Genomic DNA, 22,006 nt, shown 5'->3' on the forward strand with positions numbered 1-22,006 from the left:
TGTAGGCAAATATTTCGGTCGCTTGATTTCAAGCAGGATACGATAACAGGGGACTGATTCACTGCCGAAGATCGAGACAAGAAATGACGTACAGATTAATGATCACGACAGAATCCCTAGATCGAACAAACATTGACGAGTAAGATATAGAATGTAAAAGAACTCCAGTACTCATGCAGTAAGTCCTTGCGGTATACGCCAGGACCACTGAAAATAGTGCGATGGTAATTTCTACAAACACCCCTGTCAATTTTGTCATCTACTCTTTCTGCTACTTGACATGTTCGCATACCCTTTACTAAAGAAACGCTCTATCATCTGCGAAGGATACGTCGATAACCGACAAGAGACAAACAGGCCAAGACTAGTAAGTAGATGTGGAAAGATACGAGGCAGAGCTATGCAGTTCTTCTATACTGTCAGATTGTCTGCCTGAGCAGAGTGGGGGTACGTATAATCAGTCGGAATGGAGTAGCCGGAACCCGCGGGGTGTCGTGTGCACGAGTGGGGTTGATGTCTGAGACTAAAGACCATGAAGAGCAGCAATGCACCAATGTAAATGCTACAAGGGTTCACCGGAAAATTATTGCCAACGATTACTATACAATATTCGGCGCTACAATACACCTTGATGACTAGCACTGAAGTCGTAAAAACAGCGACACATGTTACATGGGGCACCTCCATGAATCAAGCCCCCAACCCTTGCGCCCATCAATCGTATACCCCAATAGCCCGTTTTTGAACTCCATAAAAAGAACAAAAGCTACATACCACACCACACACTAGTACTACCATAACCCCAGCCCTATCTAAACTCTACACTTTCCCCCCATGCCCATCCGCAACAACGCCAAGCAAAAACATCGGAAGCCGTCATCCAGCACAAAGTACGCATCGGAATCTCAAAGCGGCCCAAAAAGAAGAGAAGAAAAAAAAAGCCACCCTCACACCGCTCCCCCCTGCACAGCGCTTACCCCCCACCCATCTGACCAAAAACCACCACCTAGACCTCCGCAACACCCCGATATTTCTCCATATCCAATTCCCTATATAGCAAGTCCACACATAGCAAGGCCCAACCTAACCTTCCCAAAATAACCCATCCATGACCCATTTAATCACGCATCTTTACCCTAGTCCCAAATTAACGTTCCCTACCCCCCATCCCAGTCTTAAACTCTCAAGCCCAAAAAAGCCGCGTTCAACCGCCATCCTTACACAAAGTAGTATCAAAAGATCTAGGGTACGTAGTGTGATAAACACGCCATTACCGACGCATCCCCCCCCCCACTGCTTACCGCGATCACCTTTTTCCGCGCGTCGTCGCACCGCAACCTGCACATACCTGTCTCCCGAAAATCTACCCGGATTTCCCTCTTTTTTTTTCTTTCTCGCGGCCCGATGTCTTGCCCTTGCCGATTTTCTTTTTTTTTAAAAAAAAACAGGGGAGGAAGAAGAAGAAGAAGAAGAAGATCGAAACGGGTATGCATTGCGTTTGCAGGGTATGGGATATCGGTGTCGGGTAAGAGGGCGCGGGAGGGATAGTGTTAGGGCTGAGGGAGGGGAGGGATTTTTTGGGACTAGGTGGATTTGTCGTTTGATGGATGGGTAGGCGAGGGGGGGAAAGGGTAAAGTTCGGGGTTTGTGGTGAGGTGCAAGGGGATAAAAGATTTTTTTTGCTACGTAGGTAAGGGGGAAAGGGAGTGTTGGGAGAGGCGTGAACATGGGAGGATGGGAAGGGCTAGATGCATGGTTGTTAGTTGCAAAAGGCCCCTAGGCGTATATTAGAGGATAAAGCATGTATGAAGGGATGATAAACTGCATTTGGATACATAGGATTTTTTTTGGACTTCTTTTTTACCATTTTGGGAATGTGTGGGGTTGTACATGTCACGTGTGCACGTGTGCACGTGTCATGACGATATAGAGGTATGGACCGTAAGTATGTAGGTAAAGGTAGATTGCAGCATGCGTTGCTTGTAAGTTGGGTAGCCGCCCCCATCGTCGGAAGATGCACCAGCTTACACAAGAGGTGGAAGTCTAGATGGCGGGGGGCGGTGCGTTGTGAGAGGTGGGGCTAAACGCGTGATTTATGTAATATTACACCGTCTTGGCGAGATACATACGTATGGAGCTCGAGACGAGAGATGATGAAAGAACAAACAATGCAAGGGGAAGAAAGGATGGCACTTAAGGTTCTTGGTAATTTTGGTAGGAAATGAAGGCTATGTAGTACAGTAATGCTTTACAGGGAAATAGGAGGCTGATCTAGGGACAAACAGAACGCTTAGATACAAGAAAAGGAAAATACGTTATGCTCGTAATAAATCTTCATCAACCTCCCAATTATCCCATGTAGGCTGGTCGAAACCATTTGGTCGCGAGCTGCGCAGGAATCCGTTCCAGTAGCCTTCAATGTTGACTACGGGTCGAATAGTCCTGACATTGGCGTTGAAACCCCTGCTAAAGCACTCCTGCATATGTCGGTCCTCAAACAGCTCTGGGTGTGTTCTTCTCATGGTCTTGAGGGCCCGCTTACCAACCTCATCTACTGAATCGTAGTGACGTAGCTCGAAGAACTCCTTGTCGTGTTGCTTCTTGAGCTCGGCCATTGTGCGATCGTCGTAAAGACCAAGCTGAAGCAGGAATATGTCGTATTGGCATAGAGAAGTGAGACCAAGGTAGCTTCCACCAGATTTGGCCCGCCTGTAGAGCCCGACTAGGGCAGCGATGGTGCCCATGCAGCCTGTGCCATAGTCGCTCATGGGGAACGGCGGTACGACAGGCTCGTTCAGCCCCATTGCTTGACCTTGTGCCCAGGCTACACCGGTAACACAGTCTGCAATCTGTTGCCAACCTGGACGTGATGACCATGGTCCAACGTGGCCAAAGCAGTCCTCGGCAATATATACTATGCCCTTGCCACGCTTCTTCGCCAACTCGACCATTTTTTGTGGTCCATATCCAAGACGATTCAAGCTGCCAGGGCGATAGCCATCAAGAACAATATCTACAGATTGTAGAAGCTCTTCAAAGGTCTGTCGATCATTCGGATCCTTCAAGTTCAAGTCGGTCGTATGTTTTCCAATGTTGGCATCCACCTGGAAGAAAGGCACATCGGACAGGTTCGGCGATGTGACTTTAATAACTTCAGCACCATACTCGGCAAGACCACGGCCCATTGCCGGGCCGGCAATGATTCGGCAAAGCTCAAGAACACGGATGCCAGAGAGGATCTGTGGCTTTGGTGCATGTGAAGATCGGAAGGGTAGTGGGGTTGGTGGTGTGTCGGTTTCCAGAGGTTCTACTTTCCAGGGCGGCTCCTGCATCAGTGCTTGACCGTGTTCAGTAGTTCGGAAGTCATCCCATTTTAGGCAGGTCACACCAGCTTGTTTGATCGCCCGATTCTTTTCTTCAAGCTCTTCTACCGTAAATTGTCGGACGCGATCCTCAATTACTTTGATGCACTCGTGATAATCGGTCAAGTCAGGTCGGAAGCCTTCCAGACCAACCATGTTCAGTGCTTTGGTTGCCTCGAGGGAGCCATGCAGGTGAAAGTACTCTCCCGGTCTCTTGGTCTCATAGAGATTTGCAGACAACCTGCGGTAGAGAATAGACTGGGCTTGGAGAAGGTCCGTGTCTGTCTTGGTCAGGTGACTAATATGAGCGTCTAGATTGTCAATGCTTACTTTTCAGTAACTTTTTGACCTTGGGATTCGACTTGTCAAGGCCTCCTACAGTGGTGAGGTAGGTGGAGAAGAGAAAAGCTGTTGCTCTTTCAAGATCGACTGCAATGTGGCGATCTTTTTGATCATTGTCAAGATCAGCTATAGCAGAGGCAACGCCTGCCTCGACAGCCTTGAGGGCCGAGATTGCTTCCGTCTGCTTCAATGGGCTTGGAAAGTAGGGTGATCCTGTGTTGGCGGTCGAGAACTTGACATTGGTAATATGCTGCAGTGACTCTTGAGGGAGGTTGTCTTTGGCCTTTGCTAGAAGTTGGTCCAGGGCTGTTCTTGTACCCAACAGCAAAGCGTTTGGTTGGGTGGACTGATTGTTTTGGTCCTGCTCTGTTCCTAGAAAGGGTGCCATGGTGATAATGATGGTATCCAGATGTGTACTCTGGCAGGCCGAGTGACGGCAGCGGCGGCTTAAGAGCAAGCCATGGGAGCCGTTGACGGGCGGACCGAGACGCCAAGATTGGTAACGACAGAGCCGTTGAAAGAAGTGTCTGGCTGCATGTCGAGGCCGGTCCTAGTAAGCCATTGTGGCGATGAGCGTGGTCTACCAACCACGGCATGCATGTGGACGGCATGATGCCGAAGGCGGACTGGCCCAGCATGTAGGAACACGGTTTCTGTGACGATCGGCAGACGTTGCTGCGCTACCCGACTTCCGGAAACGTGCTGGCCCAAGCTTTGCGTGATGCTTAGGGACGACCCCATGGGCATTGCACCCATAAACCATCCGCAGGACCGTCTCTGTCGTCCCGTCATCGCCGGCTCGCGCGCCAGTCGCTCGACTCGAAACTGTGGGACCCCTTTTGCGTCGCCGTTGCATTCGGCGGTGGGGGGTGCAAGCGAGTCCCGGGGTGCTCTCCTTACCGTTCTCACCTCGAGCGAGTGCATCTTCCGATCACACTTCATCGTTCCGTCGCGTCGGCAATGTCCCCATCAGCATTGAGCACTCAACGCCGCTGCACGTGACGAACCACCGACCTCAGCCGAGGCGCATACGTACATAGCCTTTACAGGATGACGCGCCCAAAGGTTCCACCAGGTCCGTTTCGCATGTGTCGGTGTGGCTGCCGTAGTGGTGCTAACACGGTATTGCATAGATCAGCGGCAGCGCACTGCACAGGCATGCGAGAGCTGCAAGCGCAGAAAACAAAAGGCGAGTTGTGCGCTTTCATCCCACTCCAGGACGGCTGCTTCACAGAGAGGGCTCATCTTGCGTGTTGCCACTCCTCGGCGCTGAACCGTGGTGTACCCGCCTCACGGCATGCCACCCAACGGTTTGATTTGGCCACGCTCAAACACAGCGGAGCCGGATATTTGTACGAGCAGGCTCGGGACATGTCATTAGCCTGTGCAATGCTCCGGGGGCATGCACGCAAGAATAGCCCTTTGGTGCACATGTCTAACGTAGACGTCCTAGTCTAGTCCTGCCCCTCCATCATTACAGCACCTCCGTCAAGCCCTCCAATCAACAGGACCAAAGCTAACCATCCAAAAGTGTAACGGCCTCCAACCTTGCAACACTTGTGACAAGGTAAGCCTTCAACCTATCCACGCATCAATGTGCTAAAATTGGTCAGCGCAAATTCACATGCATATACACGGACCGAGACCCAAACTCTCCAAGCGAAGACAGGCCACCCGCGAAGAAGCGCGCAGTTGAAACTACTAGCAACGCCCCAAGCCCCGTGTATGTACTTACATTTCTCTCAATGAGGCGGCTGTACTTGTCAAACATGCGTGGTATCTGCATGTACACAAGAGTGATCCATGAGGGATATTCTTGACGTACATTTTGATTCAGTTCATCTTAATACTAACCCGTCTCTCTCACTTGTAGTATAAATGGTAATTCGTCGGGAAACACACCCACCAATGGGCAGGCCCAGCCCTCACCACTGTCCCTGCACCGACGGACATCTACCGCTCCCCAACAGCCATCCCTCGTGTCCCGTGCAGTGAGCTCGAATCAGGAGGCTTCTTATCCATCCCCTGCTGCGAACTCTGCTGCTGTACCTCAACCGCCAGCGAATCATGGCAGTGACGGCAGCAGACCGACAGTGTCACAGGACACCACCTCGCATGATGGTGGAGATGATGTCGCTGAGTTCCCGAGTCAGAGTAGGATGCTACAGGACCCTACTGGTCGGGTACTGTATATCGGTGATGCAGCTACCTTATCTTTCCTCCAGCTCCTTCGGATGATGGTTGAGACGGTAGCCGGACCTTCTCCATTCACTACCGACCCTCGTCGACATAAGATAGTAGAGGGTCAGTACTCGCTTCCACTTGGATACCAACATACCCATCTCCTACCCGACGAGCAGACGGCCCGGGTTCTGGTAGAGGCCTTCTTCATCAACACCCATGGGCTATTGCAAGTCTTTAACCGTGACTCCTTCTTCAAAAGCTTGGAACAATGCTATTCGGATCCGCTCTCGGTGAGTTCGTCATGGCTATGCTTGCTCTACCTGGTGTTTGCCATTGGTTTGACAATGGCAACGCCGCTGTCTGGTAGTCCAGAAGCTCTCATCATTGACAAGTTACGGAGCGAGCATCTTGACCGAGCAGAAGCATTCTACCTGAACGCTAAGAACCTCAACGATCCTATGACTGGGCTAGAGGATCAGGACTTTTGGTCTGTTCAAGCTTTGCTACTCATGTCAGTCTACATGTTGGCCAAGACAAAGCGGAATACTGCTTTCGCCCTGCTTGGCATGGCGGCACGATCCGCTCTTGCACTGGGTCTCCACAGAGAAGAGACCATGGTGATATTCAGCCCAGAAGAGCAGGTTCAGCGGAAGGATCTATGGCGATCCATTTTTGTTATCGACCGTCTGCTATCATGCTCCTTGGGTCGTCCAACTGCTATATCTGAGGACGACTGCTCGGGTGACACGCTCCAGCCTTCTGACGGTGACTACAACCAGTCCTGGGGCTTTACTCCAAAGACAGTGTACGACTACGACGAAACAGGGCCCGCAGCACTGGAAGCTGCTGTGCGAAGCTGCAAGGTAATTGGTATCATCTTACGCAAGGTCTACCAAAGACGCAAAATCAGCACTCGGCTTGCACAGGAGATTTCTGATATTTGCAAGAAATGGCCACGGGCATTGACACCCATTCTACAGTGGCGACAGGCTGCAACTGCATCGCCCAGTCAGGGTGTAGCTATTCTGCACGTCAATCTGTTTTATTGTCACTCCATCATTCTGCTGACTCGACCGTTCCTGCTGTACATTCTCAACAAGGAGACACAGCGTCAGGTAGATCAGCCAGGAAACAGGGGGCCTCGACCCTTTGTTCGTATGGAACGGTTCAGCGAGGCGTGTGTGATTGCCTCTGTGCACACTATCCTTCTGGTCCAAAACGCTTTTGATGCGGGCTACTTGTCCCGTCGTAACCCTGCCGTCATTTACTTCCTTTTCGCAGCTACACTTGTTATCCTCGCCAGCGACTTTGCCGGTCTCTACCAAATCGATGCAACTGAGAACTGCGTGACCAACGCCATCAACGTCATGAATTACTGCGCCGAAAGCGATCAACAGGCCGTTAGGCTTGTGTACATTCTCAGTTCCTTCAGAGATGTAGTCACACAACAGCGTCTACGGCGAAAAGACAGTCTCACAAGCAACTCGACGCTGCCGAGCATAGCATCACAGCTGTACGGCGTACAGGTACCGCAGCAGCAGCAAGCACAACAGCAGCAGCCGACCCCGAATGTAACTGGTCTAGTCCAACCAACAAATCCCCTGGACGGCACACCCCGACTCCACCAAGTTCCCATACACATCTACCCCGGCCTACACACCACACCCCTCAACGACCGACCGCTCCTCAAGCAAGTACCAGGCCAAGTCCAAACACCACCGCAACCCCAAGTCATGAACTTGCCCGTCCAACCCACAGTCCCCGTCTCAATCGCTGCCCAAACGCAGGAAAACACACTCAACCCACCTGAACCGGAATTCTCAGTTCATCTATCCCCAATCCACAGACCACCCTCACTCGACATGGCCACGCCGTCTGCATCGCTACCTTTGGGGGCGCCCTCGCTATCCACGATGCTCGATCTCTCGGCACTGGAAGCCACGCGGGTACCTAGTCTGCATAGTGAAGAGAGTGGGCTAGACGAGCAGATTGATTTTGATACGCTGTGGGCGTGGCCGAGTAACACGCCTGCGACGGGGAGTCCCAAGGGGACTGGTGGTGGCAGTGGTGCAAGGGACAAGGTGCAGGGGATCAGTGATAGTGTTGTGCCAATGTTTGGGATAATCGGGAGAGAGGGGACGACGATGCAGAAGAATTTTTAGGTGAGGATGATGGGGATGGAAATGGAAATGGTGCTAGTGCGCTAGGTTTGGAGCATGTACGCTATAATGTCGTATTTTTCTTTTCTTTTTTCAACATGTTCTTTTTTGGCCTTAGATCAATTTTATTCAGGTGGCTATTGGCGAGCTTGCACCATGATTTGAAGATCCTTTTTGCCAATCTGTGATGCTTCTGAATGGAATTCCAGACCAACGAATCGGACTGCGTCACAGCTGCGGAAAGATGGTGTACTTTTTTGCACTTGTAGAAATTCAACCGGGGTATACCAAAATATTGACTGCTCCTAAACTCCTCAAATGTATGCGTGTGTGCTGGAAATGGCGATAGTCTACTCCCGCCACTCTTTGGCGCATTGGGTGCACTGTTTGAAAATTAGCAACAGGTTCCTTCCTACCTCGGTGCAAGCACAACCCACCTTGTAGAAAGCTGTCATGGGCTCGTCGGCACTGCGAATCTGCAGCTGGTACCAGTATGCCTCGTGGTTTCTGCACTTTTCATTTGGACATTGTACTATTTCTCAGTGTTAGGGCCGTATTCTTGCCAAGATAGGCGTGTTGGAGACTAGACTTGGCCACATACCTTCGGTCTTGTCGACATTATCCCACGCGCCCTTTCCTCCGAGGATATCCTCGACCTCCTTCTTCTTCATATACTTGCGTTCATAGTAGCGCTTGTTGATGACAAAGTGGTAGGGGCAGGTGAGGCACTCGAAGCGGTTCTGGCCGACAAAGTCCTCGGTGGTAGGGTCGCCGGGCGGGACAGCAGAGACGCGCAGCATGTTGCTGCATGTTGGGCAGACTAGAGGGATTTTTATTAGCTGTGGCTGCAGCGCCAGCAAGCGGGGGCGTGTGCGACAACTTACAGAGCAGCATGGTGGTGGGCCGTGTGGTTGTGGCTGTTACATGTACATGGACATATATGTAGGCATACGTAGAGTCGTCGATGCATGCGTTTGCTCGAAAGATTATGGCGGGACCCTAGGGCGCTAGGGCCGAAAGGGGGAAAGTGCGGGGCGAGCCACCAGCCATAGCCTTGTGCGGTGGTGGCAGTGGTGGGCGGCGGCGGCGGCGCGGACTTGGGCTTGGGAGAGTGTCGGGCTGTCTCAGATTGCGAGCTTATGCAACTGGATCCGGGGAGAGGACAGGCAATGTCACTAATTCACTGACTACTGCCTCGACATCTTATCGCAGCCTTTTGGGCGCCGCCGTGAACAACAGCATCGCCCTCTTCACCGCCCTGGGGCCTGTCACCTTGTTTCCGTTAGCACTTCCGAAATACCCCGCCAAACAAGTCGACGAAACATTCGCGCGTGTGCCGTGTGCTTGTGTGCTGTGCCCGACCTGTCAGCCACCCGCCCTTGTCCAGTCACTGCAAGCATCCACGGGATTCCTTCACCATGGCTGACCACCACGACGTATGTACATGGCCGTCGCCCCAAAAGCCCCAAAAGGACCGCTGCTAAAACTTGCCTACAGGGAGCCTCTCCTCGAGAACTTGTTCTCGAAGCCTGCCGACGCAACAACACCGAGCTCCTCGAGGAAACACTGGCCGACCTGAATGCCGCTGCCAAAAAGTCGGACAAGAAGCCTGCCGACTATGTCGCAGACATACTGAACAACGCGCGCGATGGACTCGGCAACGGCTGCCTTCACATTGCTGCCACCTACGGAAGTTGTGAGTACCTCCAATCCTCCGGTCAGGCTGCCTCTCGGGACACCCACCCGCTAACGCCGCTGCAGTCGAGGTCATCGACATGCTGCTCGACCAAGAAGGCCTCGAGATTGACGAAATCGACCGCATGGAACAGGACACGCCCCTCCACAAAGCCGTACGCTACGTCAACTCGCTCGAAAAAGACGTCTGGCCCCATGGTCAATCCATTGTCGCCATGCTCCTAGACGCAGGATGCGATCCCAGAATACGGAATAAGGCGAAGCTCAAGCCCGTCGAGCTGGTTGACCCACGAAACACGGAGCTGAAGAGCATGCTGCAAAAGGGCGAGTTTGCCATCCAGGCTGGTGGAGACATCGTCGGGGATGACGATGACGGCCATGCAGGCAGTGGAAGTGAGAGCGATTGAGGCAACAACATCACGACAAAACATGGGCTATGAACTATCATTTGGCCTCCGCTAACGAGGGTAGCCGGGCTATCTTCATTCGAGTCGAGGTGTCTGCATGCCTCTCACCATCACCACCATCACCACCAGCTCCCGGCGTTTGCTATGGATTTAAGCATGTCTATAGAATCAGCTAAGAGCCGTTCAAACAAGCACCACGTAGCCGGCTCATGGGCTGTACGTTGCCATATGACTACCATCCTTGCATGCATTCGTCGTGTCGGTACCAAGAGCAGCCTTTGCCCTTTTCTTTGTGTAGTGAAATGCTTTTGGTAGACTTCTTCACATTGCATCTGAATATAATCCTGCCTCAGTCTTGCTGCTATACCCCTGTTAGCATCTGCGCTTGAACAAACTCCTTTCCCATGCTCTACTCACCTCAGGCGGCGGTCCGACAGGCCTAACCATTCTCTCCAAAAGTTGTAGTCTGGTTTTCTCGCGCGGTTGTCCCAGTCCGATGCTCATGTACTGCAGAAGAGGCGGATGTCCGACGTAGCTCGACAGAGAGTCACGCGCAATGTTGGATGTCCATTCGTGTTTCGTAGTGTCTGCGCTGCCGATACCAATATACCGCGCTTGGAGCGCTTCGAGCTGTTGCTGTGCGCGGAGTTTGTCGGCCATGATTACGATATAGCGATGTTTGAAAAGTTGGATTGTGAAGTTCTTGGTTGGTAGGAATCGAGGTTGTAGTGACCGCGGAGGCGCGTGCAGGAAGTCAAGGCTTAGTCATGACGCTTCAACGTCTCCATCGCAACTGCGCTCATCATCATTCACTCCACTTCCACCATACCCGACGAGTCGCATAACATATCCCACCAGAATTCACGTGTCGCGAACCCACTGCGAACCAGAAAGTGCATACATCATGAGTAACGAAGACACAATAATGAGCAACGCGCCGCTCACACCACGCGACGAACCCGAACTCACTTCACCAATGGTCGACTTCTCTCCTTCAACCGTGCGCTACGACGAAGCCTTTGAAAATAGCCTCATGGACCTCATTCTAAATCCGCCATCCGCTCCCTCACCACGGAAGCCCTCCCAAGACATCCCTACAATCTCCGCATCACAACTACCCATACCGCTCTCCTCGCATCTCCGCACCCACAACTCCGCAGTACCCGGTCTATATCTCACCCACAAGAACGGATATTACACCGGTGGACCGGGACCCTCGCCGCATACGATCCAGGAGTTTGCAGATCGATTCATACGAGAGCACGGTATCGAGGATGCGGGGCAGTTGGAGAGGGTAGTGGAAGATGTGGTGAGGAGTAAGATGGAAGAGGTCAAGGAGCGCATGGGGAAGAGGAAGGAGGTTGTGGAGAAGAATAAGGCGGTGGAGAGGGAATTGGAGGATCTAAGGTTGCAACGGAGTGCTGAGTTGAGGGTTATGGAGAGGGTCAAGGGGAAGAAGCAATGAGATGGGGAATAAGAGGGGAGAGATGCATTTGCTTGGTTGTGAGATTTCAGGGAAAGACTGGAGGATGAGAGTTTATGATACCCGACATTGCGATGTCACGATGAGGGAAAGAAGGCGTATTGTGGTTGGCTGCCACAGCCAGACTGTAACTCTAAATGCGTATGTACATACGTTTTAGGTTTGTTTCACATAAATACATACAGCTTTGCTGTAGCCATTACGCTGAAATTGCCAACATTGTATTCATTCATACCACACATACGCTCTGCCCTACCATCAGCGAGAAAACACCCTCCCTACAGCGCAATATCACGTGCCACTCACCCCCTCGCGCAACCCTTCAAAGCCACCTTCCCAATCTGCCCAAATACTGCGGCAAAACATCTTATTATCCACAGCACAACCTTAACCCCCAATTGTACAAAAATACTACGCAAAAACCAAAGATCTACAAATCCATTACTCCCCAATCCAACACGGGACACGGGAAACCACCCGCCGCCCCCCAATCAAAAAGCTATGGCCACCATCATAACCCCCCATTCCCTTTCGCCGCTCACCTCCCCTATCAGCTATACCTAGACAATCACCATATTTGCACGCTAAACAACCCAAACGCGAAATCTAAAACGCACCTCCCGCCTCATTTGACCCTGAGATATGCGCTGGTTGTGCGCTGGTTATGCGTGGTAGTAGTGGGGATGTGTGACTCGTGACTCTTGTGACGATACAGAGGAGAACGTTGGGAGATAGAAAGGATGAATAAATAGAGTGTTTATTAGGGAGAAGATCTACGGTTTCAGATTAGCTGGATCGCTGCTGTTTTTTTCCTGATTTCATACTTTGATCTGCGTGTGAGAAATGGGGGTTGGGTTGGTCTGGTCTGGTCTGGTTGGGTGAGGCGGGGAGTGTGGGGGAGGGGCACGCGATGGGCTCTTGTGTGTTTTGATGGACGAGTGCTCTTTCTCTTTCTTCTCTCTTCTCCTTTGCTCTCTCTCTCTTATTTTTTTTACAACTACGGTTCTTTTCTAACAGCGATATTTTTTTACTTGCCGAATGAGAGAGACGAGCGTATATACCTACTTAACTATTGCTGCTGGCAATTTGGCATAGATACTTTACCCACCTTCGTCGCTTTTTTTCTTGATCTTGCGACGACGAGAGCTCTCGAGCACAACGTCCCTTCGATTCCGGGATTCCTTGCGCAGTCAGAGGGAAATATGTCGGAGCAGCTGGGGAATCTGGCGTGGAGTGGGTTTAAGTTTACATTTGGACTGGCGAGTCTGGCGCAAATCTATACGGCAGCGGTGTTCAAGAATGGGGCGCTGTGGGCAAGAGACAGCGCTGCCGAGAAGCGCGAATTGGCTGCTGCACAAGAGCGATTCTGGAGTCTGGATCGTGAGCCGCTGCCGGGGTTCAAACATAAGTTTTTCGACACGAGCAAGGGGGTGAAGATACATTATGTTGTACATGAGGGGGATCAGTCGGCGCAGAAGGTTAAGAATCTCGCGATTTTTGTACATGGTATGTGGATTGTATTTAGAGAGATCTCTGAATATCTTATGTAAAGAGACAGAAGGAGAGAAGCTAACTATACATACACTCAGGTTTCCCTGATTCCTACATCATATGGCGGCACTTGCTTCAATCCCCCTCGCTACAACAAGACACCATTCTTGTTGCCGTCGATCTCCCCGGCTACGGTGGCTCAGACACCCTTCCCACATACGGAGCAAACGACATGCTTGAAGCGATCAGTGAATTCATGATCAGCATACGAGAACAGTATCTACAAGAAGGCAGTAAAACTGTAGCTGTGACACACGACTGGGGCTCCATCATCGGCGCTCGTCTCGCAGCAGAAGCGCACGTCCTAGCAGATCACTGGATCATAACCGGTGGTATCATACCCGGACACCAAGCCTTCAATATCCATCACCGAATTCAGCTCGCAAAACAAATGCTACACACCTGGGTCTCCTCACCGCGCAACACACGCCTCCTTAAAAACGGACTCAATGCTCTCCGCCCTATCGCCAGCCAATTCAAACACTCCTTCTACATCTTCATCTTCCACCTTCCCCGCCCCTTCAGCACCGGTTTCGCTACTTTCGGAAACTACTGGTTCCTCCGCCTCCTCCACACACTGGGTAAACCCCATCAACTCTCGCCCAAACCCGCCAAACACAGCCCCAAACCCATAACATCCACACCAATGGATCCTATCGAAGTCGCAGAAGCAATGGCCACTTCCACCGGTCCCAGCTCACAACAACTCCGTACCAAAACCCCCGAGGGAACTTCCTACCCGCCTTCCCTGCACCGGCGCCTCACAGACCGCGGCATGTCTGAGAAAATTAGGATATACCGCGAGAACCTGTTTTTCGGGCCTTGGGAGAAGAGTCTGGAAACGACGGCGGCGCTATACAATATCGCTTCGAATCCCATGCATTCATCAAGTTCAAATGCGGGTACGCTGGCGAATACGGCGCCCAAGGGTGCGCTGAAAGCGCCTGCGACGCTCATGTTGGGACAGAAAGATTTGGCATTTGATCAGCGACTTGCGCTGGATGGTGCGAAAGAGTTTATGGTCAGGGGGAGCCAGGTTGTTGTTGTTAAGGGTGCGGGTCATTGGTACGTTTTATCCCTTATCTCACTGATTTCACATGTTTTTCTCAGACTGGGGAAGAAGAGAATGAGAAGGCTAATGTTCTTTTTTTTTGATATAGGTTACAGCTTGAACATACGGGACGCCGGATTCTGGAAAAGACGTTGCAGTGGGCGCTGAGGAGTGATACAAAGACGAGTGTGATACCCTTTGATTCTATGAGCGATGTACGGGTTCTTGAGAGTTTGTAGGGGAAGAAGAAGGGAAAAGAGGGAGGAAGTATAGCTGAGCTGGCATATCAGTGATAGAGATGTTCGGAATGATATGGTGAGAAAGAATATCATTAATAACACCTGAATGAATAACGACACCCATCTCGCCAATAATTCCCCTTTTTTTAAATTTCCCTACTATGCAAAAAAACACCCCCCATGTACCAATCCCAACGAATAATATACAAATACATGTTTCCCTACTCCATTTTAACCTCGCCATCAAGACGCAATTCCACCATTCCACTCGCTATATCCCGCTCGGGACGAATGGGCAAACGCGCAGGCGCCATACCAACCAGCGCCGCGCTCATCACCAACGTCGCGATGTGCGGCCTGGATATTTCCTCCAACGACGTTTTACTATCTTTCGTCAAACTCGACGCCCTAGCCTGTCTCGAATAAAAAATGCGCGAACAAAGAAACGGGACGTGGGTATCTAGCCTAAAGAAACGAGGTCCATTGCTCTCGGCTTTTGATGCAGCACTGGCTGCGCGCTGTCTGTGTGTCTTTTGCGTGGCCTGCACTGCTTCACGGGGTTTCTTAGATACAGACAACGCCTTTTTGGATTGTGTTTGTGTTTTCTTCGGTGGGGGCGAGCGCGTGTTATCTGCCACGAAGGGGCTGACGGATGCGACGTCGAGATCCATGACGCAGGGCTGCCAGCTCTCGTTGAACTCGACAGGCTCGAAGGAGCCGCCTTTGTTGCGCATGAAGCTCTGTTCGATGACGCCGTTGCCGCGGAGGAGCGCGGGCTGAGATGCGCCATGGAAGTTGTGGAGATGCTGGAGAAAGGATTCCTCAGATGTGTAGAACTCTTGGTTGCATGAGCGGTAGCGATGTTGGTGCTGTGCGTGCTCCATGTGGAAGGTTCGATATCCTGCGCCGCATAAATGACAGTGGTGGCCCTTTGCTGAGGGGAATTCTGTTCCTAGAGGAGGGCTTGGGGTGTCGGCAGCGACGTCATCAAAACTTCGTAAAAATCGACAGCTCCAGACGCGGCAATGCGAGTGCTCAATCATTTCCTTGGCGTCCGTAAACACCTTTTGACAGTACCGGCAACGGAATGACTCATAGGGTGATGCCGAGTAAAGATTCTCCAAGTGGTTCTCCTTGCGTTCAGTCCACCAGACACCACGATCTACTTCACGCGCAATGAGATGCTCGGCAACATGCTCGCATCTCTCAGACCAGTCTTTTGACTTCTTGCCGCAGAACCCACAGTGGAGCATAGGGTCATCAATCTTCATAGGAGCACCGAAGCGACGCCACTTCATTGTAAGGTCTTTGCAGCCAAAGTTGTGGCCCTCAGCGGCTAGTAGTCGCGCCTGGCAGCCGACCCGTACTGATGGATGTTTGCTATTTCCAAAGTGTACATGATGCAGATGCTGGATGAAGTGATCGCGGCGATAAAAGGTCCGTTGTGATTCGGGCTTGCTGCGGCATTGCTGGTACCTGTGCCCAGCCAGGTGTGCATCGTCCGGACAGACTTGACCACAAAAAGGGCACACTTCAAGAACTGCGGCTGGCTTTGTGTCACAGCATATCCAGGTCGTGCGAAGTGCATGTACGGAGTCTTCATGGCGGACCCACTCGTATTTTGTCTTGAACGCTCGAGGACAAAAGGTGCAGAAAAAGGGTAGATCTTTCTGTGGCTCGCCCGCACTGTTGACGCCGTTGATAGCTTGGCGAGGCGACTCTTTCCATGCCATGCGGCGTCGGCCGCGCCTCCGGTCTCGACCGAAAGATGAGATATTACTGCGACTGCCACTAGATGATACTGTATAAATGGTCGGTGCAGTGCCTTCGGAGGAGGCAATTGAGGTGATAACAGAACCTCTACGGCCTTGTTTCGATCCCGACCATGTGTCGTCTTGGCAGCTTCCATTGACCGAGTGCTCATAGATTGCCGATTCTACTGCGGATAGCGCCAATCCTTCTTCTTGATAGGACTGAGCAAGGTACATGGCCAACGGTGGCTGTGGTGGTGACAGCGCACTGTCTGCTTGCCTATCCAAGCTTTCCAGACTATCTCTTGAAAGTCTTGGGTTGAATGAATGCTCACTAGGCCTGCCATTCTGCGCAGCAGGTTGTGGATCTATCTGAATAAGCATGTTTGATGTAACATATATCAATACTACGCACCTTCACATTTCTTTCTTGCCCGGGTATTGTTGAACCAATTGCGAACTTTTTTGACGTCAAGATTGGCCTGGTGAGCAATGATATCCATTTCCCATGAGCAGGGATATGCATTGGTAGCGAACTCATCCTCGAGGATCTGTTTTGCCTCGATAGGAATGCGGCTTTGAGTGCCTTTGCGTTTCGCTGATGCAGGCTTCCGGTTGGCATTGGGGGTTTGCTGGATTGATGTAGTTGGACTGGTAGGCAATACTGCCACTTCAGGAGGAGGATTAGCCTGGATTGCAGACCGGCTGTCCCAGGATGCAGATTCGGGCTGGGATGTACTAGGTAGGCTATCATCATTGACACGATGGAGGTCTGGAGCATCAATTGATGACAAGGATGCGAAGGCGGGACCTGGATTTTCACCATGGACTGAGTCTCCAGTGAGCGTAGAGTCTAATGTGGGGTTCACATTCACAGGTGGTGACCATTCAGGAACTGAAAACAATGGCCACTGCTGACCAGCTTGACTAATCGAAGGGTCTTGGGGAGCAACATCCATGGGGTCATCCCAACGTTGCGTGGCATCCACGGAACGGGTCGCGGCTATTGGGACCGTAGCCCAGTCCATAGTCGTGACATTGGCGGCAGGTTGAAAGGGCAGATTCTGATCTTGGTGAGATGGCTTGGCTGCATGGAGCGCGGAATCGTGTTCAAGCGCAGCAAAGTCGAAAAACTCGTCCATCTTGTCCAGCGCGTTGCCACTCATCTTGACGCGTTGAGGCTGGCTGGAGACGATGGTCCAAGTGGGCACCGGCGGCTTATCCAGGTGATAGGCAATCAGACATTCGGGCGCCAGCAAGGTGCGAGCGAATAGAGCAGCAATTAAAAGGTGAGAGTCGCATGGCAGAAAGTGATTATGACGGAACGGGAGCCAGATGAAGGTTATGTGGTTGTGGCTGTGGCTGGCGACGGAGTGGAATGATGAACTGGGTGCGCGCGGATCCTCCAGGCAACCAGCGCTAGTCAAACGCACCCTTGGGCGACAGTCGGTGGCATGTGGGCGCGATATTTATGACAGCGGAAGTATGGGCAACGGTGCTACATGGACAAAGGGTAGACGAGACCGTGGGTGGAGGTGATGCTCCAGGGCCCTGTTGCAATATGCGCCCGCCGAACTAACACGCATGTATCTTGGCATGTGCCCGCATCCCGGCCGGGAAGGCGCCACTACTCGATGGCGTTAGCGCCAATCGTTGCTCCACCGAAAAGTTCGTCCCACTCGAAAAGCTCGCGACACGAGCAACCTCACGCGCTGTGATCGCATTCCATCCACACAATGGCCGCCGAAGTCCAACTGCTGCAGCCCCTGAAGTTGCCAAAGGGCCCTACTACCCTCACGTCGGAGCAAAAATACTGGAACTCCTTCGCTTCGGAGCTCAGACTCGACCCTTCGCAGCATTCCTCGCCCGTAACACACATTTCAATACCGCCGCCCCAGCCCGCAAATGCGCTTTCGGCAACCCAGGATCTGTTTGCAGTGACGACTGGATCGCGCGTTCAAATTTTCTCCTCCAAGACCCGAAAAGTCGTCAAGACCATCTCGCGCTTCGGCGTCGACGACATTGCGCACTCGGGAAACATTCGCCGTGATGGCAGGATCCTGGTGGCGGGAGGAGACAGTGGTGTCATTCAGGCGTTTGATGTCAAGAGCAGGGCGATTCTGAAGACATGGAAGGAGCACAAGCAGCCTGTTTGGGTTACACAGTGGAATCCACAAGATTTGACTGGGCTGATGAGTTGTTCCGACGATCGCACAGTACGCTTGTGGGATCTGCCAAGCGAGAAGAGCACGATGAAGTTTGATGGCCATCAGGACTATGTGCGTAGCGGAACTTTTATGCCCGCGCAAAGTGGACTGCTCGTCTCTGGAAGTTACGACCAGACAGTTAGATTGTGGGATTCGCGAGTAGGCGGAAAAGCAGTCATGGTTTTCAAGCACGCAGCGCCTATTGAGACTGTTCTCCCCATGCCTTCTGGCACCGCCGTTCTCGCGGCGTCTGACAACACGATCAGCGTCCTGGACATTGTAGCGGCAAAGCCCATCCACATGCTGCGCAATCACCAGAAGACTGTCACGGCACTCTCTTTGGCAAACAATGGAGAGCGTCTGCTCTCTGGTGCGCTCGACGGGCACGTCAAGGTTTTCGAAACCACTGGCTGGAACGTCGTGGGTGGACTAAAGTACCCCTCACCCATCCTCTCGCTCAATGTCATCCCCAGCCAAAAGGAAGATCGCCATATCGCCGTGGGCATGCAATCTGGTCTCCTGTCAATCAAGACCCATCTTTCCGGCGAGCAAAAGGTCCAAGCGCGCGAAAGAGAAAAGGAGATGCAAGCCCTCATGGAAGGCAAAATCGAAGAGTATGACCGCAGCAAAAAGCGAAAGCGCGGAAAAGGTTGGGAAAAACGCATCAGAGGCAAAGACTTTACCGGCGAAAGCGCCGATATCGTCATCGAAGGCAATGCCCGCGGCAAAATCACAAACGGCCAGCCATGGGCGCATGCCCTGCGAAAGGGAATGTACGCACAAGCTCTAGATATGGCTCTTGAATCAAAGGTAAACTCCCCACTCTCCCTTCCCCCCTTTTTCATCATTGTTACTAATACATCACACAGCAAGGCAACGCCCGCATGGCCTCGATAACCCTCCTGACCGCCCTGCGCCACCGCTCCGCTCTCCGCATCGCCCTCAGCAACCGCGACTCACAGTCCCTCCAGCCCATCCTCCGCTGGTGCATCAAGAATATCTCAGACTACCGTATCACGCGCCTCACCACCGATGTCGCACTCGTCGTCCTCGACCTCTATGCCGATCAGCTGGGCAGGAGCGAGGAGGTGGATGATCTTGTTCTCGCGCTTATGCAGCGTGTTAAGGTTACAGTGGAGGCGAGTCAGGATGCATGGAAGGTTAGGGGCATGTTGGATATGCTTGTTAGTAGTGTGGGTGGGGTGGAGGCGGAAGCTTGAGGAGGAGCGTATCGATGCCTGTTTGGATTTGCATAGCGATGGCGTTCGTTCTTTTTTTCGACTGTAAGGGGTTTCTGTTGTTCTGCAATGCCGGCTTCTTTCTCTTGTTCATGTGGATGACAAAAAAAAATGTGTAACAAGGTTGGATCTGGGTTGATATGTACGCATGTATGGATTGGACAGATGAATGCAGGGACGTGAAAAATGGAGATGCAGGGACTTTTGGATTCGGATTGTGCATGCGTATTTTTGTTTTATGGGACTTGAAGAAACATGCTTTATACGTCTTCCCTTGTCATTCCAATCATGCTCGTGAGAGTGTGTTACAGTCAAGTTCGAGTGGTTTATTGTTACAAGCCGAGGTATTACTCCCCGACTAGATTTGTATACATGGGAAAAGTATCGATGGAAAAAAAATCTACCACAGGCAAAACTGGCGCTGAGAAGTAATTGGTCGATCGGGCAGAGCGACCCAGACTTTGCGGTTTTCGCGCTTCTTCTTGATTTCGTCTGAGATGCGCATGCGAGTTTTTTCTTCCTTGAGGAGGACGGAGAAGCCTGGTGTGGTGTGGTTAGCATCTTGTCCACGGACATTGTTGGTGAATATCAGAACATACTTGTTGTACGGTGCTTGAGCATATTAATAGCACCTCTAGCCCTGAACTCTGGGCTCTTCCAGCTCTCGCCGGGTCCTACCCACGCCTGATCAATGTAAATTTCACTGGGATCCCGGACGACCTTTTTGCGTCCGTCCTTCAGCTCAATTGTAGTGTCCTTGAAAAACGGGACTTTGGGTTTTGTGACTTCGATGCCAGAATCGTCGCTGGAGGTCTTGTAGTCCCAGGTGTCCTTCGGCTTCCCCGCATCCGTGGCTTCTCGTTGCTTATTCCAGCGCGAGACGGCGGCTGCCTCACCCGCTAGGCCCATGCCGTGGCCCACAATGGCTCTATTTTGGGCAATTTCGAGACCCTTTATTACGTCGCGAGCGATTCTCTTTTTTGAAAAGCGGAGCTGCACGAGGGCTTCTGAGACGGTCTTGCCGGCAATTTGGTTAACTACTTTTTGCAGCTTTTTCGTCGAGGTGGGCAGGTTGTGCGACTTGTAGAGCGATTGGCGTTCGGTGCGGAGCAGCTTTTGCGACTTTGTCATGCGACCGTGGCGCTTGACACCTGAGATGACGAGTTTGCGTTCGAGACGCTTGCGAGCGGTTTGGTCTGGGTCGATGTTCATGTTCATGAGTTCCCGCTCTTCTTGCTGCTTGGCCTGCTCCTGCCGCCGCCTGTACCGTGCCTGAAGCTTTTCTTTCTCAGCAGCACTGAGGTCGTCTCGCCATCCTGGAATCTCGCGCTCGGGGAGGAAGAGGGACGATGGGTGGTTTGAAAGGCCTCCAAAGCGGGGGGTAGGGCGCACTGATCGGCCGCCGTCTACTGCGCCGGATTCAAGCTCTTTCTTCCGCAGGTACTGGTCCAAGATGGGGTTGGTGAGGTCCTCGTCGTTCCCGCTCCCTCCAGAAGACGCATTGCGGCGGGAAATGCATGGGAGCGATGTGGAGGAGACCCAATGGGTCCGAGGGCGCAGTGCGGCGAGGGCTAGTCGTTGTCAGTTTACCCCCCATGGTGGTGACATTGGCACGCCAGGAAAGGGCTAAGGAAGCGGTGCAATGGCATACCTGACTGTGCCAGCCGCCGCGGCGGGACTCGAGCGCTCATGATGTGAAGGCCTGTGGCCGTTGAAGGTGCGGCGGGTGCGGAGGGCGGAGACTGAGGTTGACGGGAAATTCTGTGGTTGCGGCCAAAGGCTCCGCGCTTGCAGGGGGTGGAGAGTCTCGGCAGATGATCGCCATGAGCCAGACGCAAGGCGATCAAGCCCTCAGAAGCAATGTGTGCAGCTATCGAGTCGTCCCGCCCCCTTGCAGGAAGGCCATTGTCATTTACGAACAAGCTGCCGTGTAGACGCGAGCCTGGTGACGCGCAACACACCCGCCGCCATATGCGCAGCCTCCGCCATCGCCAGTTGACGTCTGGCTGCTCCGAATGGCTGCTGCATCACTACTTGATTAGTTGCGGGCCCAAGCTCGTCTGATGCACCTAAGCACCTTTTCTTCTGGTCCATCAGACTGTAGGCCTTCTCACCCACGCCGTTGGCAGGACCCTCTTCCCTCCCATCGCCCTCACTGTCCCATCGCCCGCGTATCCGACCCTGCTTCCTGCGCCGCCCGTCTGCGCCCCTCCCATGCCGTCCGTTACGAGGGATTCGATGCCTGGTAGTCCCTGTACTTCGCGACGGTAGAAACCGAAACACTGGATCCATAGACACCCAGCGCGCCTGACGCCGACCAAGCCGCCGACGCCCTTC

The 22,006-nt window shown here is 52.4% G+C and overlaps 11 protein-coding genes across 11 annotated transcripts; 5 read left to right on the plus strand and 6 right to left on the minus strand.

The window, feature by feature from the left end:
* Positions 1–2,315: 2,315 nt before the first annotated feature.
* COCCADRAFT_37161 (uncharacterized protein) lies at positions 2,316–4,092 on the minus strand (the record flags this gene model as incomplete). The annotated part of the gene is made up of 2 exons (XM_007714539.1): positions 2,316–3,643; positions 3,693–4,092. The coding sequence occupies 2 exons, from the start codon at positions 4,090–4,092 to the stop codon at positions 2,316–2,318; spliced, it is 1,728 nt and encodes a 575-aa protein (XP_007712729.1).
* A 662-nt stretch (positions 4,093–4,754) lies between these two features.
* On the plus strand, positions 4,755–8,050 carry COCCADRAFT_37162 (uncharacterized protein; the record flags this gene model as incomplete). The annotated part of the gene is made up of 5 exons (XM_007714540.1): positions 4,755–4,779; positions 4,838–4,893; positions 5,236–5,271; positions 5,318–5,427; positions 5,578–8,050. The coding sequence occupies 5 exons, from the start codon at positions 4,755–4,757 to the stop codon at positions 8,048–8,050; spliced, it is 2,700 nt and encodes an 899-aa protein (XP_007712730.1).
* A 347-nt stretch (positions 8,051–8,397) lies between these two features.
* Positions 8,398–8,941, minus strand: COCCADRAFT_5423 (uncharacterized protein; the record flags this gene model as incomplete). The annotated part of the gene is made up of 4 exons (XM_007714524.1): positions 8,398–8,430; positions 8,485–8,579; positions 8,649–8,867; positions 8,932–8,941. 4 exons carry the CDS (start codon positions 8,939–8,941, stop codon positions 8,398–8,400), a joined length of 357 nt encoding a protein of 118 aa, XP_007712714.1.
* A 524-nt stretch (positions 8,942–9,465) lies between these two features.
* COCCADRAFT_97358 (uncharacterized protein) lies at positions 9,466–10,149 on the plus strand (the record flags this gene model as incomplete). Its single annotated transcript, XM_007714541.1, has 3 exons — positions 9,466–9,483; positions 9,545–9,743; positions 9,809–10,149. 3 exons carry the CDS (start codon positions 9,466–9,468, stop codon positions 10,147–10,149), a joined length of 558 nt encoding a protein of 185 aa, XP_007712731.1.
* Positions 10,150–10,498: 349 nt separating this feature from the next.
* On the minus strand, positions 10,499–10,809 carry COCCADRAFT_37165 (uncharacterized protein; the record flags this gene model as incomplete). The annotated part of the gene is made up of 2 exons (XM_007714542.1): positions 10,499–10,510; positions 10,567–10,809. The coding sequence occupies 2 exons, from the start codon at positions 10,807–10,809 to the stop codon at positions 10,499–10,501; spliced, it is 255 nt and encodes an 84-aa protein (XP_007712732.1).
* Positions 10,810–11,182: 373 nt separating this feature from the next.
* On the plus strand, positions 11,183–11,614 carry COCCADRAFT_97370 (uncharacterized protein; the record flags this gene model as incomplete). Its single annotated transcript, XM_007714543.1, has 1 exon — positions 11,183–11,614. One exon carries the CDS (start codon positions 11,183–11,185, stop codon positions 11,612–11,614), a length of 432 nt encoding a protein of 143 aa, XP_007712733.1.
* An 804-nt stretch (positions 11,615–12,418) lies between these two features.
* Positions 12,419–12,649, minus strand: COCCADRAFT_97347 (uncharacterized protein; the record flags this gene model as incomplete). Its single annotated transcript, XM_007714544.1, has 1 exon — positions 12,419–12,649. A coding segment is annotated over one exon (231 nt), but the record flags the coding sequence as incomplete, so codon positions are not given.
* Positions 12,650–12,834: 185 nt separating this feature from the next.
* Positions 12,835–14,473, plus strand: COCCADRAFT_5427 (uncharacterized protein; the record flags this gene model as incomplete). Its single annotated transcript, XM_007714525.1, has 3 exons — positions 12,835–13,138; positions 13,222–14,248; positions 14,344–14,473. The coding sequence occupies 3 exons, from the start codon at positions 12,835–12,837 to the stop codon at positions 14,471–14,473; spliced, it is 1,461 nt and encodes a 486-aa protein (XP_007712715.1).
* Positions 14,474–14,694: 221 nt separating this feature from the next.
* On the minus strand, positions 14,695–17,390 carry COCCADRAFT_97268 (uncharacterized protein; the record flags this gene model as incomplete). The annotated part of the gene is made up of 3 exons (XM_007714545.1): positions 14,695–16,592; positions 16,640–16,971; positions 17,017–17,390. 3 exons carry the CDS (start codon positions 17,388–17,390, stop codon positions 14,695–14,697), a joined length of 2,604 nt encoding a protein of 867 aa, XP_007712735.1.
* Positions 17,391–17,960: 570 nt separating this feature from the next.
* COCCADRAFT_97314 (uncharacterized protein) lies at positions 17,961–19,651 on the plus strand (the record flags this gene model as incomplete). Its single annotated transcript, XM_007714546.1, has 2 exons — positions 17,961–19,241; positions 19,301–19,651. 2 exons carry the CDS (start codon positions 17,961–17,963, stop codon positions 19,649–19,651), a joined length of 1,632 nt encoding a protein of 543 aa, XP_007712736.1.
* A 418-nt stretch (positions 19,652–20,069) lies between these two features.
* COCCADRAFT_26633 (uncharacterized protein) lies at positions 20,070–21,360 on the minus strand (the record flags this gene model as incomplete). The annotated part of the gene is made up of 3 exons (XM_007714528.1): positions 20,070–20,209; positions 20,269–21,240; positions 21,321–21,360. The coding sequence occupies 3 exons, from the start codon at positions 21,358–21,360 to the stop codon at positions 20,070–20,072; spliced, it is 1,152 nt and encodes a 383-aa protein (XP_007712718.1).
* Between the last annotated feature and the right edge of the window lie 646 nt (positions 21,361–22,006).

This window comes from Bipolaris zeicola, assembly GCF_000523435.1.
Source record: "Bipolaris zeicola 26-R-13 unplaced genomic scaffold scaffold_83, whole genome shotgun sequence".
Classification (NCBI taxonomy): Eukaryota; Fungi; Ascomycota; class Dothideomycetes; order Pleosporales; family Pleosporaceae; genus Bipolaris; species Bipolaris zeicola.